Consider the following 17650-nt stretch of genomic DNA (forward strand, 5'->3'; position numbering starts at 1 on the left):
AAAATCGTGACTAAGCACAGGGGGCGGGCTCACGCTGTCATCCCTCTAGACGTCTGCGTTGACTTACAGCGTGCAGAACCTTTACGTGAGGCACCAGAAGCTTCGCTGTCCAAAACACTCATTTCACCTTCCTGCCATCCGGATGTACTTTATCATCTGCTGCTCAGACCAGCCACAGCTCATCTGCTGTGGTTCCTCTGGACATCCACACACTTATCAGCACCAGAGCATCAACGTGCTGGGTCTTTGGCCGCTCGAGTTTCATCAGTATGTCATTTTAAGTGTCTCCTCTTCTCTGCTTTCATGTATTCAAGTGATGAATGTGGTTGAAATGTTCCAATCTGGCCACATCCCTCTCTCGTCTGGACCTCCGGTTCACTGAGCCGCGTTCACCCGCTCTGCCGGGACTTTTTCAACTGCTCAATCAGCAGTATTGAAGGCGGACGTGATCCAGCTGGGCATTAAAGGTATAAAAGTGGAAACATTTTTGCTGTGAGCCATTGACGCTGTTTTTCTTTGTTATTTGAAACATAATCTTTCATTTGTCCCACAGAACATTAATGGAATCCTCATACTGGCAGTGCTAATCATCCAGCTGAGGAGCCTCGCTCTTTTCTTAAATATCAAAAGGTTATGTGCGGAAAGTAACGTTTCCTCCAAAACTTAAAGATGCATATCTGCTGAAAACAACTGTCTGCTGCCAGTCTTTCAGGGTAAATCACTGTGCACTCAGGTGACAGAGGTAGTATCACCTCTAAGCATCTACAGTTACATCAAACAAGTCCAATACTTCCTCCCACTCCCCAGTTCAGTTGGTTGTCCATTGTCTCAGACAAAAGAACTTGACACTTTGAATTGGAGCCTGTGATGGATCGCTTTTGAGGTCAGAAGCCTTTACCGGTATATTGGTTTCATCCCGGCTTCCAGCTTTGAATAGGTGCTTCCGAGTTGTGTGAAAACTAAAGCACTGAGGCGTAGAGTCATAAAGCCATTGTGGGAAAAGATGGTTTTGTTGACTGGCTGCTTAATTTTTTTTCATTTTGACAAGATTTTCAGCTTTTTTAATGTGCACCACGCTCTCTTTCTCTATGTCACATTTTGATTTGTAGAGAGCATATGAATCATGGTTAAGAGATGATGTTTTATAAATATTTAATGCAATGAGTGAAAGACACATTTAAACAGATCTGGAGTTGTAAGACTGATAACATCCCCATCTCCTGGCAGCACTAGTGTCCCTGTACTAAACACATCATTCATCCAAAATTCATGGGCTTTACCTATCTGAAAATGAAAGAGTTTATTGTGCCTCCACGTGTATTATCATCCAACCAACATGAATATAACTCATCCTGATACAATCAAACAAAGGCGCCTCTATAATACTTCTATCACAAACCTTCACCATCATTGTTATCCCTGGTATCATGAGGGATGCCTTTTTCCCCAAAGAAAGAAAAACAGTGGTTATCAAATACAGTTTTTTATTCTAAGTTATTCTGGAATGCTGCTTAAATGGACCCTGAATCTGGGAGCGTCCTGCGTGTTTGCATCTCACATCGGTTGGAGCATCACAAATCTAACCTCAGGTAGAATAAAGAAGCGCTTTTTGGTTTCAGATGTGATGGATTTTACATTTTTACGCACAAGGAAACACATTCTTCCTTGTGATTGTGGAAAAATCGTCCACGTTACCTACAAACCCTCTTTAGAGTCCTCGTCCCCCCCCTTATTTCCTATATGCGCCCAACCGCCTCGCAGTAAAAAGGGTCAAGCGCCCAGTTAAAACACACAGTGTATAATTTAATAAGGTTTTCCCAACGGGTCTCCTGGTGCCGGTGTCGAGAGACAATGCGCACGCAGCGGTGCCCCGCACAGATCAGTTTCAGTGGTGAATAGGGGCGGAGGAAGCAAACTCATTACAATCCTATAAAAAGAAAGTATCCGAGATCACAAAGCAGCCGGCTGCAGGACGAAGGGCTCAGTCACAGACAGAGACAGAGTGGAAACCTCATGTCAAGTCTCCTTCTGACCCTCAGAGCACCAGCATTTTAACAGCTTCTCTTATCCATTGTGTCCCTGCCACACACTGGGCTCTCTGTCTCCAGATAACGATGTCGATGGCAGTCATTCTTCTCAATATCTGATTCCCAGGAACGAAAAGTTGGCCTCGTCACTACTACTCGAGTTTTGGAGACTGGGGAAGAGTGACACATGGACACTGCCAGGTCGCACACTTGTCTTTGAGAAACGTTTTTTTTTTTGTGCCACAAAAATCCGGCTGTTCAAGCAATTCTATATATATTTTTCGGTATCGCAGTATATATATATTTTTTCATCAAGGATGCTCGTCTCTGCATGGAATAGATGCTGTGTTGTGATGTTTCTCGTCGCTGCGCTGAGGACCGGGACGTCCCAGGTATCAGAGACGCGCCCGAAGCCGAACTCCATCAAGCCGGGTTCGGTGGATGAGGCACCCACTACCGCTACGAACCGGTCCTCCACTGTGCACATCGGGATCACGAAGAAACATCACATCCTCACGCAGGTAATGATAATTATCCTTCTTGTCAGAGCACTTAAATTATAAATGGAGCGTCTGAAACAACATTTACGCACAGCCTTAAATTTGAATATTTGAGAAAGTGGGGTGCATTAAGTTGAATATTATTAGCCGTAATGATTCCACAAGTAGTGATTATTAACTTCAATAAACTTGAAGAGAAGAGAGTGTCAGTTTTCTCAATTTAAATCTGATTATAAGTGCGCCATTGATGCACACAAGGGTGCGTAATTGTGCGGTCTCGAAAAGTGTGCCCCTGGAGTTTCTGGAGGTGAACGCGTAAAATAGCCTTATGTTGTTAAAAAAAAAAAGTCTCATGTGTGAATCGTTATTGGAAATTGCAGGGATCGGACCCCCTCATAAACCCTAATTGCCTTTCAGACCTGACGCCACCGTCGGGTGCCTCGCACTTCCACAGTAAATCATTAATGCCTCGAGAAATGTGAGAAAAAGTTAACACTTGGGGTAATTTTCTGTCTGGGTCTTAGTGTCATTAAAGTGGTCCAGACGCTTGCTGGGATTATGAGATTCTTACTGTGGGGCCTCTGAGGGATACTCTTACCAACCAGCCACTTAATACCCACTCAAAGAGTTATCAAGTCCTGCTGTTTCAACAAAGTGCCAAATTACGGTAGTTTGACTGCAAACGCAGGATCGAGAAATATTAAAGGTTTGGCAGCTTTTCATTTCGGCGAAAGAAAAAAAAAGTTGTGAACATTATGAGTCAGGTGATTATCAAGTGAGGAATCATAATCGGGCATTCATTGCTTTGCTGGTAGATCAAAGTTCTCCATATAATGTAAAATAAGTTTTAGTTAAGTTTATGAGAGGGGATTTAAAACTGATATAAATGTGGGAAACATATCATATGACATATCAATTAAACAAAAACCTGACTTCTACCAAAAAACTATCACTAAATGTACACTTTCATCAAACATGTATGAGTATTCATATTTTGACCCGAGAGACACTGTTGAGGTCTCAGATTCTTTCTGAGCAGCAGATGGCACTGCCACACCCCCCCCCCCCCCCCTGCACCAGACACTCTGGATCAGCTCACTGCAGCTGATTATGCTTGACCTTACCTTTCAAGCATTTTTCTTTGAACACAGTGTTTACATTTGGCCGTGTCCAACATATGTGATCGTGTTGAATATCGGTGAGGAGCGTTGTGCTGAGATCCGCGCTCTGACGTCCAGCTCAGACAGAAGTCAATTATGGGAAAGCCACTCACTCTCTCTCCTCTCCTCTATGGAGTGCGGACACCCAACCTCAAGCGGCAGTGCCAGACCTCAATTTGAACGCCTGCTTACTTCTTTGCCATCGCAATAATCTGGAGTGGTTTGGACGGCTGGACTGAGGGAAAACAATATATGAGTGCAGAGACCACCGTACTGTTATTAAAGTAAATGTCAGGGTGTATATGGTGCTGTGTGTCCAAATTAAGCCGGTTAATTGTGGCAGGAGGGGGTACACTGCATGTGTGTGTATGAATGTACCTGTGTGCGTGTGTGTGTGTGTTCTAGAAGCCAGAAGGTTTTCCAGTATTTTCAAGTCACAGCCGCAGCTCTGCCTTGGCCTGATCTGCGGCTCGACTCTGGCAGGATAACTTTACTGACCCTCGCTGTAAATGAACAGAACAAATCATAGATGAAACGCCTGCTCTCTTCATGAGGTTGTTTTGGCAACGTGGGGCACTGATTTAGTTTATGAGCGATTAAATGGACACTAATCAGCTGAATACAACCCTGGTTTACACAAAATAACACATTACTGAGTAATTCTCCTTCTAAAGTGGTTCACACTAGGCCCCCACAAACATATTTCAACCCCCCTCTACATTAGAGAAATTAATTACTGTTGATTAAGGCTTGGGTGTAAGTTTGGAAAATGTGCATGCACCAACTCAAGTTTCTCTGCATTTCTCTGCATCTGCATTATGGGAAACCTCAATGCCAAAATCCCACAAGTAGATTTATGGTCAACTTGTCATGCTGTTGATTTTTGTTCCAGCTGGTGTGAAATTGTTGCCAGATTATAAACCTCCACGGAGTTTGTACAGCGTTCAGGATGTAAACGATTGTGAAGTTGCTATTTATGTGATCAGGGATCTCCATAGTTCACCGCCATGCCGAATTTTTAAATACTCCCCTTTTGAAACCTGCTCTCCTCTCTTCAATCCGCAGTCAAACACAAGAAGATTCAATCGTTTGCATGGTTGTGAAGCAGCCGTTTGTGAGGCCGGAAAATCGGATGAATTCAAAAAGCACAAAAAAATCTTCCAATAAATTGCCCTCATCGGTTAACTTTGAAATTCAGCAAATTATCAAGCGAGATATTCCAGCCGCCCCGGGGTTACGAGCAGGAGACAAGGGTGTAATTTGGTATTTTATTCGGCGCATTAGGAACTCTTGTCGAAGCAGCATTCGACAGCCTAATGCGTTTTTATTTCCTCTGGCTGCTGACAGCGTTTGGAGATAAGAGTCATATCAATCACTGTCGAGCCGGGGTCAGGTTTTGGCTGCCCCGGAGTCAGAGTGTTCTCTCGTTGTCCGACCCTTTACACGTCAGCTCGACTGCGAGTAAAACCGACAAAACCCAAAACCTCTAAGAACTTGACAGCCGCCGCTCGTGGGTGGCACTGTTGGCTTCTTGGAAGGGAACCAACAGAAATGGATAGCGCGGGGCGGGCAGCGCTCACCACTCTAACCTCCGGGCCCACAAGGGAACCGACAGTGTGGCTGCATTCATGCAGGACAAGTCTGTAAAACATCAGCAGTCGGTCAGCCAGACTTAACTGGTTGCTTTATTTAAATCCGCACAGAGAGATCACTTTAACAAGCGATCTCTGAGGGCTCGGCCTGTAAAAGTACAGCCACGTCTCTTACCTCTCTCTGTCTCAGCCCTGCCTGCCTCCTCTCCGGCTCAAAATAGCTGTTGGGTGATCCTAATGAGCTGAGAAAGAGAGCGAAAAGGCAGAGAGAGGTGTGACCGCTTGTTAGAGTCCGGCTGATATTCATGCTCCAGTCTTCTGTCCTGTGGCCTTTCCAGTCTGTGGCTCCCTTGGGCACCGTGAAGGCCGTGCACTGGAGCCATTAGGAGTCTCCCATATTGACCTCTTTTTTTTTTTTTACTGTAATTGGCCTTTTTAATGAGAGAGGAGACCCATTCCACCTCTCATTCCACAGGATTACACCTTTTAGAGCAGCACACCATCAAGAGCGTTCCCCCCTTTCTTTACATAGTCTTTGAAGAGCGCAGTCATGTGTGCCTTTATTCATGTCCGATGAATAAGATCAACCCAGAATGTATACTTAACTTAAAGAAGGTCTACTTTTTGGAGACATGGGTTTATGGCGCTCAAAGGGACATGCCCATAAACACATGTGTTTTGAGTGATGAAAGACGCCAAGTTGTGTTTAAAGACATGGTTTGTAAGAGTGACTTGTGCGCAGCCATCCCTATGTTATCTGATACCGGCTGTCTGTGCTTTCAGGGCATATGAAGTTTGTTTACTCAGTGACATCGTTTATTTGACTCTGCAAGGCCCCTGCCACTCATTAACACCATTCACATTTTCAGCTTATGTGCTTGATCTCCAGCTTTAGGGTCAAGTGCGATCACCGAGTTCTACGAATTGGGATGTGTATCAAATGTTTAATACGTCCTTTACTTTAGCTTCTCAATCAACATCAATGGAATACCAGCATATATTTACTGATCTATCATAATACTCAAATGGTGTCCCTCAATGTTGACTGAATAGAGGTTAGTCGGGTTGGAGAGGGGGTCAGAGAAAGGGGGTTGGGGCACACTGTCATTTAGAAGAGCAGGGAAGTATTTTTTGTTATCACCCTGAGTATATATTTTATTTCAGCCTTTCTTTGTAAAGTACTTGATGACTAAAACAGCACCAAGAGGTGCAAACCTCCATCAAGGCTAATGCCCTATCTCGCCATGTTGACGAAAGCGGATGCGGTCCAAACGTGTAATGTGTAATGTTTGTCATGCTCCACTCATCCACACAATTTCAATTAAATCTGTCCTTTGCAGAGGTAGTCAAATAAAAAAGGTTCCATTGTACATGAAGATTCACTTTCTCATCTGTGGAGAACAGCAGCTCCATCCCCGGCTTGATTCATATGTGCATTGGTGGCCCACACCAGAAATTCCCTCCAGTAATTAGGTTTAAATTGCCTCCATAATCCTCCAAATTGTAAATATTCCACTCACTCATATTGTTTGTTCAGGCCCTCTACAACAGAGATGAGGAACCGTCTTCCTATCAAGGGCCAAGTTTTTATAGTATCCTTCACAGGCCGTAATAACTATTTGAACACATATTACAGAAATGTACAGCGATGCTTCTTCTTCGTTGAAGAGTCAAGATGTGTGATGGTCGTGATGATGATGATGCTGATGGTACTTAACTAATTTTAGAATCACCATTGGTAGTATCAGGTATCCGGCTTGGAAAGTACTCACTCGTACCAAACCCGGCATAGATTCAACACACAAAATAGCTTGTGGGTCAGTGTTGATCATGTCTGTTGTTTCCTCACAGGTAAAATAAAAGTTGGAGATTTCTTTTGTCTCCATTTTGTCAGTATTAGTATCAGTAATTGTAATTTATCTGCTTAGCGAAAACATCGGTGAACACCTTCCACAGCGGCAATCAGGCAATTTATAATTTCAACCTCTGAACGAAGCTTTCGCTAAGTTATTACTTTGCTCATTGTATAACTTGCCTGCTCAACATCATCCCTGTCAGGATGTGGTCTTGTGAAAGCTGCTTGTTGGGCACGCAAACTCCGCTAACGAGCGTTAACTTCATCCAAGCGTAGTTGTCCTCGCAACCCATCCAGTTTTGTGTGTTTCCAGCTGTAATGATGCTCGTGATTGGCCGTTTGTATCGATGTGAGCGCATCCCCGAAAATTTGGCACGCAGACTTTTCTGTTACTTCAACAAAAAATGTAATGTTTTTCCATTTTCTAGCACAACTTTCTTTCCTCCCGACTGCTCTGAGCCGACTGTTCCCCACCCCCGGGTTTACATGACTACATTGTCAGGGTTAAGGGGCTTGTGTAATCAAAGTTACAATAATAAACAGTACACTCAGTTAAAGTTAGGGAATGGTTATGGTTATGTAAAAAAAAACTGTACAAGTTGACTTTTGGTTGGAAACGGGAAACAAATAGTCATCTTCCGCACTTAAATCTGATATTTTGTTGACCCATCCATCAACTTCTGCCTTTTATATCATGTTACTGTCCTTTGCACCTCTCAAGAAAACATGAATAACGCAGGAAAGGGTCTCACTTTTTGAAACTAAGTTTCAACCCTCATCACTTTCCGAAAATATTTTCATTCTCTCTCTGAATTTTAATCCCTCGCAATCGCACTAAGCAGAGGAGACATTCTTAGTGTTATTTGTATGCATTACAGGGCACTTCCATCGAATTATATCAGTGCTTTGGAATGACTCCACAGAGGTAAATAAGGGATCCTGCAACCAGGATGGATGGTTTAAAGCCCTGTATATCCTGTAGTAAATCCCTTGTAGATTGTTGCTCCCGCACATTTAAGTTTCCTCATCAAAGTCACGGTGTTTTACCAGCACGGAGGCAGCACGAGACAGGGCCAGGGGCTTCCCTTATGACTCTCTGTCTGTCTCGGCCTTTATCGTCTCACCAGCATACCAAGAGAGGCTGCCGAGTACACAGTCCTCAGCCCACTTCCTGCGCAGGATTCAAAGCTGTGCTTTTATGTCCAAAAGCTGTCTGGGGGAAAAATAAGGGAGCAACAGAAAAAAGATGGGAGATGAATGAGATGCATCCAAATGAAGCCCTGTCTCTCAGAAGTTGCGAATGAGCCATTTTAAAACACAAGATAAGGCGATATTATCCGCCGCGATTTGGGGTCAGCCTTGTATCATTGGGTTTCAAAGGGCTGTCTCGTGGTTTGAGCCATGATGGAAGAGGTGAGCCCCGACCCTCTTTTTCTACAAAGCCCCCCTCCACCCACGCGCTGTAATCCAAATCTTCCGTCCAGAAAGACAGATAGGAATCAAAGCAGGTAGTGTGAAGTACTACTGCGCGTGGCCGCTGCCATTTGTCATCATATTCAGATAACGGCAAAAAACTTCTCGACAGTCTATTTCCAACGGTTTCCACTACTTAGCTGTGATTTCAACAACACTTCATCGCAATGTCGATTTTTTTCTGATAAAGAAGTTGATGCAAATCCCAAAAAGTTAACGTGGAACTTGGAAGGGGTAGTTTGACATCTGTTATCTGGATTTTGAGCTAGAGCAGCACTAAGACATGTTTATTAGATTAAATAGAGGAAATCATTAATACCAATCTAAGTTGTGTGTGTGTGTGTGTGTTTTAGCATGGCTTAGATAAGAAACTGGGGCAAACACTCGCTGCAAACCTCAGAAAAGTTCCTACAAGTTAATTCACATTTCATCTTTTTTCATTTAAATTTCCGGCCCCTTTTTAAACACATAGGAATGTAAAAATGAAAGTGTTTGGTCTTTCAGGGAGTTTTCACACAGTCACAGACGGCCAAGACAAATCAATTGATCTTCAATAAATACTAACACCACCCAAATCCCTTAGATTTACTGTCATTTGTAGCTCTCATGTTTCTGTTTATTTCAGAATTGACAAAAAATTAGAAGCATTGCATTATCAGTAAGCTTCAGAGGTGCTGGACAGCAGATTTTATTTTTACTTTAGAGAGGCTAACCTCTCCCTCCGGTTTCTAGTTGTGATGCTAAGCTATAATAATCCTTCCTGTCTCCAGTTTTTCTGGATTCACATACATCATTTAAGTCTCTGCGAGTAAGCAAATAAGAGATAAGATTACCCCAAACTGTTAAACCTTTTCTTCTCTCAAAGAAAAGCTTGGATTTTAGGATTGTGATTCCATGAAGTTGGATACTGCACTTCCTATACACTTGATAGCACTTTTATTACATCCTACCCGCCTGGTCAACACACCCATGTATGTCAAAGTCTTTTGTGTAGTCTCTTGTTTAAGCTGAGATAGTGCTGATGACATAACCAGGATTATTTTCAGAGACTGCAACAAAGTATCTACAGAACCACAAAAGACACGATTCAAGTGTTTTTCCAGGCTCACCTGAACTCATCATAATGACTTTCCCCTATAAAACAAGGCCAGTAGATTTTCTCGGAACTCTATTTTTAACATTGTTGTAATTAAGCAATATTTAGAGCGCATAAACAAATTAATATATCAGGACTTCATTACTTTCATCAACACATTACGCATCTGGATCATGGGAACCGGACACAATGATGGATGAACATTCAGGTTAATATTCCTGCTCATTTCTCATTGCCTCCATGTGTTTCCAGCCTGAGAAAGTGGCATCCCTCCAACAAGTCTAATCTTGTTCGCTTTCTGAGGCGCAGGGACATCGAGCAACAACTTCTAATGTGATACGCGATATCCGAGAGCCGATTTAAACACATGTGGTGTACATTCACGTTTGGAGTGACGCCTGTATTTTTGGGTACGCCCTCCCCCTGCTCAGCTGATCATAATACCCCAAATGGAGTTTGCTATTTATTGTGGCATTAATGACTTTACTCTGATTTAAACCTCTTTCATGTCCATTCATATGTTTATTGTTCCATGTTTGTCAGTGGTAAACCACACTAAATCAGCTCTGTCAGTGCCGGGCCAGCTCAGTGTGGTTGTGGTGCCTGTGGTGGTGTGCCAGCTAAATATGTTGTTCTAATGTCAGACCACACTGGACATGATTTACCCAATTAGAATCCATATCCTGGGCAATTTTCCTACAGATCTGCATATTTGAATTGGTGTCGAGTCGTTTAAATGTCTGACAGCTCCGTCCACCCATTCCAGTCATGCCACTCTGGAATCAGACAGAGGGGTTTAAAATTAGATAAAGATGTTCCCCCAGCTGGAAGAACAAAGTTTCCTGACCTCTACTGTGATCCGAACCAGAATATTGGTGCTTCCCCCGCTGCTGCTCAGAATGTCCCTCTCCGTTGATTAGTTCAGTGCGAATTCACGGCTTTAAATCACTTGTCTGAGCAGCTCATTTGATTTGTGACACACTTTATGGTGAGCTTCTTTGCTCCCGCTCCAACACTAATGGCGACGGGACTTGTGCATGTGCAAGGAATTATATCAAGGCAGCATTTCCAGTAAAACGTCCCATTGGTGCACAAATCTGTTATGGAAAAAATGAGCTTGGCTTTAATTGTTGTGTGCGTTGTTGTGGACGAGGGATTATTATGTAAGGTGGTGTTTTATTTCTAGTGTGATCATTTCACGGCACTTACGGTAAAGACCCTCAGACTTTGAGCATGCTTTGCTGGAATATAGAGGACATGTCTCAACCTTTTAGCATAAAAAACAAGAAAATCACGGTTAATTGAGAATAATTAGGAACAATAATTACCCCTCAATTATGTCTGTAGAGTCATTTAGCTTCTGAACACAGACAATTAAGTATTTTTGGCTTCATTGTCTGGAACCCAATGACCACACAAGACATGTTAACACCTACAACATGACCACTAACATTGAACGAAGGCAACCTGTGGTCATATCTTCTCTCTTATCTGGACACGTAGATAGTCTCGGATTCCTATGCCGAGGTTTTTATATCTGTGCTGCACAGTCTGCTGCCGCCAACAAAATGAAATGAGGGGATTGACATTTGTTTTTGATGTTCCATCCTTCAATTGAGAAAATTATACACAATGTGATGTCTCTATCCAGCACCAGTGATGAAGGCAGCTCTCCAAAAACACTTTGAATACTTTTAATTAGAAACATAGTAACTGGAAAATCTTCTATTGCCTGGTTTTCATCAGCGTCATCTATTTTAAGCAGCTGCATTTATCTATATTTACTACATAATTTGCAGTGATGTACAATTTGTGCCCAAAATCTATTTACATTTTTTGTTCAGAGGGATTTCTAGGATTGTATATACAAAACAGATAAGGTAACCTATACAATTTCGAACATGAAAAACTGCATTGAGTCTTTCTCCGGTCTTGTTTTTGGTCCAAACAACAGTTTACGAAAACCCTTTAACTGAGCGATACTGAAGACCAATTTAAGAGCTGATGTGAGGGCACAACCATTAGTCAGGTTGAGTGTTGTTTTCTGGGCCAAGAGTTTCTCCAAGGACCTATAAACCGGAATGCATTTTATTTGGCTTGTTAACAGCTTGCTACAATTTGAACTGTGGGGCAACAATTAGATGAAATGCTGTGAATGCGTTTGGTCTGTGTGAGTTCATGTTTGCTGGGTGTTCTTCTCTTCCACAGCAGTGCTGCAACAATACAGCCAGCTGATCATTTGGTAAATATTTGGTTTGACATTGATGTCCTAGTGTGGGAAGGGAGAGATTCTCCACCATCATGTACTGTGTGAATCCCAGGACCAAACTAATTGCCCATTAAGACAGACGAGATTAGCGGCATTTGATGTTAAACAGTCTGACGGTGAACTGCAGGTTCAATAAGTCTATGGGTGTGATGTGTCCAGATAATGACACACTGATTAGATGCAACAGTTTAAAGACCATGTGGGAAGAGCCATTTTTATATAAATGTCTGATATCACTGAAACTATCCTCTCTAGCCTCACCCATGTGTAGATGAATATGTGCAATGTACTATCATCCAGAAGCAAAACAAAGGTATATTTTCCACATATTGAGTAAATGCACGTTGTTCTCAGCAGGTGTATCCGTGCAGCAGTGACCAGGAGTGCACAGTGGGCAGCTACTGTCACAGCCCTCAACAGGCTCCCTCACGCTGCCTCACCTGCCGCAGAAGGAAGAAGCGCTGCCATCGGGACGCCATGTGCTGTCGGGGGAACCGCTGCAGCAACTGTGCGTACCTGACACACACAGACAGACAGACAGACAGACACACACACACACACACACACATACTTTTCTAACCCTTAGATCCTATGTTATGTTGTGTCTGCACAGTGCAACTCAGAAATGTGATTTTTCAGTCTCTCGTGCAAGTATTCTGGAAAAAGGTGACTTGTTCTAGGTCAATGAACAAACAGTATCTAGCCCAGAGACTTGAGGGAAGCAGCCAATACATTTAAATAATGCTGAACACATGCTTTTAGACAGAATCTTGAAACCATGGCTGAACTGTTTTAAATAGATGCCCAGAGGTGAGGAGTCAGTGCTCACATGTTGGCATGTTGTCTCAGCAGTAAACAGTGTGAATGTCATGAATATGTATGTGTTTGCTAACAGAAGCCAGAGAAGTTCCGTTTTTAACTGATGTAGCTGCATAGTGACAGGAGGTTACCTGCATTCACAGTTTTGGTTAGTTTTATGTCCATGTTAGTATATTTCTGTTTTCTGTTGTTTAACCATTCTCTCTTGTCCTTGTGTGCAGATATTTGTGTCCCTATCTCAGAGAGTGTGCTCTCACCTCACATCTCAGCGTTAGACGAGCACTACAAACACTCCACTAAAGACCACAACTGGAAGAAGAGCAGCAAAGCACAAGCCAAGCATTCTCTGAAAAGTAAGATTTGACTGTGTGTGTTCCCGACATCATGTTTAAAACATGCCCACAAGAATCCTCGCCCCCTCTTAACACTGTCGCTGTTGTCTTTTCTCTCATCGTTCATTCCCACTGAACCTGGTCTGGGGGGCTGAATCTTTCTGTTGTTCACAGCCCTACAGAGTTCACGGGCGACGCCAGTCCACAAACTATGTTGATAATTACCTCTCTGCTCGTATGTCAGTGTCTGTGAGCCCAGAGCGCAGCATGGCGAGCCCAGAAGGAGCCACAATGACCCTGCTGTTTCTGCACCTTCATAAGCCCATACGAACACTTTCGCTGACAGCACCTATTGTGTGGTACACAAGTGAAAACCACAGAATGCAGATTTAGCACGATTATAGCTAATAATGCAGTGAGACCCCTGCTTAGCGTGATTTAAGGTAATATGAGGACCTGCCCGTAAAGTAATAGATTTAACGAGACTCTTAAATTACTCGACTCTAATGCACTTTCAAGACAGCTGGCTGTAATACTAAAATAAATGTGAAAATAGCAGTGGCATTTTAAGTTACTATAAATAAGGCCGTTTATTTCATTTGTGCTTGACTCACTCCCTTTCCTTAAACGTTATTACACTATAATGGCCTGACACAAAGTCGCTGCTTGAGAAAAGTCTCCAACCCGCAGAATCTGTGGTGTTGAAACCACTGGAGGAGCAGCAGTCCCTCGTGCCGACGGTTGGAGCTTCATATTGAAATAACTAATCAGCAGCTTGCGGTTCTGTCAGGGATACAGGAAGACTGGTTTAAATGATAAAGCAGCCTTTGGCAAGAGATGAGATACATTTAAAAGTCACAGGAAAGAAAAAAAACTGTATGAATTATAAACTTATTGAAGGGATACTAACCTCCTGCCAAAAACATCAGACCTACACGAGATGGGATTAATAGCTAATATACAGGATAGGCAACATGTTTGCTTGACTCATGATGAAAGCTCAATGTTTCTGACATGGCCACACGAAAGGGTCTGTATGGATACAGCTAAATGAACAATGATTATACATTTCTTTGTCTTTAAACTCTTTAAAACTCCAAGATGCTGGATGGTTTCAAATTACACGTGGGTCTTTTATGTCCCTGATGAAGCATTTGTTTCTGCTTTCCTGTTTTTTCAAGTTCTGCCAACTTGCTATGCAGTTCAGAATTTGATGTTGTTTGGTTCACCACTGATCGGCGCGGTTCCCTGTGTTCTTCTTTCAGGGCACGAGGGTGACTCCTGCCTGCGCTCATCCGACTGCTCCGAGGGCTACTGCTGCGCCCGCCATTTCTGGACCAAAATCTGCAAGCCGGTGCTGATGCAGGGAGAGGTGTGCACTAAGCAGAGGAAGAAAGGCGCTCACGGCTTGGAGATCTTCCAGCGCTGTGACTGCGCCAAGGGCCTCTCCTGCAAGGTGTGGAAAGATGCCACCCCCTCGTCCAAGTCCAGGCTCCACATGTGCCAGAAGATCTGAAGCGGAGGCAGCTGCTGTCGGCATAGAAGCCTCCGTCTCCATCTGCCAGGGAAAGTTTTTTTAAAAGATGGGTTGTGGCTGTATTGAAAAGGAGCAAAAGACAGAGACTAACAAGAGACAGAACAGACTGTGTGGGTTCAAGCCCGCTACTCAGCAAGCGCAGAGAGAATGAGAATGCTTTAATGTGTCTGCTGTGAGTGTTCCATCCTTGTAACCATGTACGGTACAAACAGGCACCATCACACACACACACACACACACACACACACACACACACACACACACACACACACACACACACACACACACAGCTTGAGATCAATGAGCTCATGGTGTGTTTGCTCACAGTTACAGCAAACCTTTCTACACATTCTCGTTGACATTCAGGGAGCCACAGAGTTAGCCAGTAGATGCTGTGATAGGTGGTGTTTCAAGATGGAGGCAGTAGACGTAGCAGTTTCATTGAGCTTCAGCTTATACCAATAAGAGAGGTAGACCATTTACATAGAAGACATATTTTTTACTGCACAGTACATTCTTTACCAAAGTCCAAGATTGAAGTTTAGATCAGACAGTTAATATCCTGCGTTTCACTTCAGGATCTGAGTTTTTTTAATCCTTTGTCTCAATCAGAATCTCACAACCAGTAACAATGTTCAGACCCTATAAATACCAGTCATATCATATGAGGAACTAATTGCTTACACTGTTCACTCCGGCTTGACTTGTGTGAAGAATGGAAGAACATTTACATCGCAGTGATGGGTTTCATCTGGGGCATTAGCTCCTCGCCCCGAATTCTAGCCACAAGAAGAGCGATAAGGTTCTGTGTCCGTTGTGGAAAGCGCTTTTGATCCGTCAGATACAGCTGCAATCTATTGTGATACAACAGTGGGGGTTAAAACAGTTTAGGCCGAGATTGTGCTCTGCTGCAAACTCGGTGGTACCGGTACCAGCAAGGAATGGTTCTGCTTTTCCAATCACATGATTCAAGGATACGATGGAAGTGCAATTTTTTCCGTTCACAAAGCCAGTAGGAAAGGACACGTGCAGATTGATTTGATTTACAAACATGCTTCATAAACCTGACGTTTTCAAAGAGAATTACAGGATGAATCAACATTCTGTGTTTCGTTCAGTTTTTTTCAAATATGACTTGCATACTTTCTTCTTACGAAATACTGTTCAGTTGGAAAAACTAAGCTGGAGGTGAAGCAATGCTTCTGTCGGTACCACTCCTTCAAACAACCTACATAGTCAACATTATATCACATATGCCTCCTTTTGCTTTAGTGCTGTTTGAGCATCAAATCCACATATTTTGTAACCATTTGAAATATCAATAAGCTCTTATATTGTAAATAGATTGGAAACAATGGAAATGTATTTAAGAATTGATGTATATCATGTACATATAATAAAAAAATATGAATCCTGAACATTACAGCAAAAATGATCTAGGTGAGAAGAGTAAAGGGAAGAGACGGGACAAGTCGGACAGATTCAAAATAATGTAGTCATGATAAAAGCTGTGTATAGAGACTAAAGGCGTGGGTAGCTTTGACGGATGCATTGAAAGGATAGTGCCTTTAGACAATGAAAGCACATTCATTTCCAAAATAGTCTGTGTAAATGGTTTCAAGAATTATGTCCCCCTAAATATTGTTTATGTGAATACTTCCCATGATTTTTTTTTTTTTGTGTAGTTACAATGATGAATGAATAAAAGAATGTATTTTGTAACACTGGTTGCACATGGCTTGTTCTTGCTCATTGTGTTGAGTTGTTGTGTAGAGTTTTTACTATATAGGACAGGAGATGATGAAAACATATATAAATATCGGAATATAATAATTACTGATTAATGGGACAGGGCATCACCAAACACGTTGCAAATTCAAAAACATCCGATGCTTCACTTGAACATGGAAATTAAAGAAACGACATTTGAAACCTGTATCATGCACATCCATGTTATTACATTCAACAAGTTTTCTTCACATGTTACCATCACTTATAGATTAGTGATGAAACATAATGTGAAATCATCAGTTCTATTAGAGTAACTACACACCCAGCATAATCATATTGCACATATATATATATAGTGAATAATATATTTGTTTAAAGCTAAATTATCAATAAGATCTAAGAACCAAGCTGAAATGATGTTTTGACTGCTTCAATAAATCCTGTAAAAGCTTAAGGGGTCACTAAAACCACCAACTGTGACTGCATTCGAGATTTATTCACATTAGAGTTATTATAACTATAATAGTCATTATAACCTGATGTGTTGCACATGGGATTCTAACCTCTCGCAGTGAATGTACAGTGTCCAGTGTTTAGTCCAGGTTGAGACTATAATATAATCTCATAAATAGAATATCATTGCAATAGAAATGTGAGAATTCTTGATGTGAGGGTTAACTGCTTCCCTGTCTTTATCTTTACATCGTGTGTGGCAAGGTCATCTGAAAGCTTCCCCAGAGAACACTTAGAGAACAACACGTTTCTTTTGGAACGATATTGAACAACTTGACTGGGTCCTATTTTAGGCTGTTCCCAAAAGAGTCCGAGATTTTTTCCATTTATCACAGATGAATATTTTGCCAGAACCTCAATGTCATTACAGTGCTGCTATTGCTCTTCCCATTGTCTTTAGTTGTGTTAAAACAAGTTACTTTTTTTTAAATTGATTGACTTGTTACTTTAGTTTTCAACTTAACTTTTTATGCCCCTTGCTCTAGCTGCAAAGTATTAAAACTGGTGACATCTCTTTCAGCAGTGGTGCCATGCCGCTGCTTTGAACCAGATGTCGGGTTTATGGTCCATTAGAAACTGTTACAGTGCTACAATATATTTTCCGCAATATTATTTATGATTTACAAGAGTTGTCTAGTAAATTCCCCAGACCTACTGTCAGCACACGTTTTTATTGCAATACAGAAAGTATGCGAAGATTTGCTCAACTCACTTCATTCTGTAAGAATTTTTTCGGGGTGTGAGTT

At 42.2% G+C, this 17650-nt stretch overlaps 1 protein-coding gene across 1 annotated transcript; it reads left to right on the top strand.

The window, feature by feature from the left end:
* Nucleotides 1-1913: 1913 nt before the first annotated feature.
* dkk2 (dickkopf WNT signaling pathway inhibitor 2) lies at nucleotides 1914-16387 on the top strand. The gene is made up of 4 exons (XM_053418474.1): nucleotides 1914-2548; nucleotides 12327-12480; nucleotides 13013-13144; nucleotides 14389-16387. Exons 1-4 carry the CDS (start codon nucleotides 2345-2347, stop codon nucleotides 14637-14639), a joined length of 741 nt encoding a protein of 246 aa, XP_053274449.1. The 5' UTR covers nucleotides 1914-2344; the 3' UTR covers nucleotides 14640-16387.
* Nucleotides 16388-17650: the final 1263 nt, after the last annotated feature.

The sequence above is a fragment of the Pleuronectes platessa genome, chromosome 3 (genome assembly GCF_947347685.1).
Source record: "Pleuronectes platessa chromosome 3, fPlePla1.1, whole genome shotgun sequence".
Classification (NCBI taxonomy): Eukaryota; Metazoa; Chordata; class Actinopteri; order Pleuronectiformes; family Pleuronectidae; genus Pleuronectes; species Pleuronectes platessa.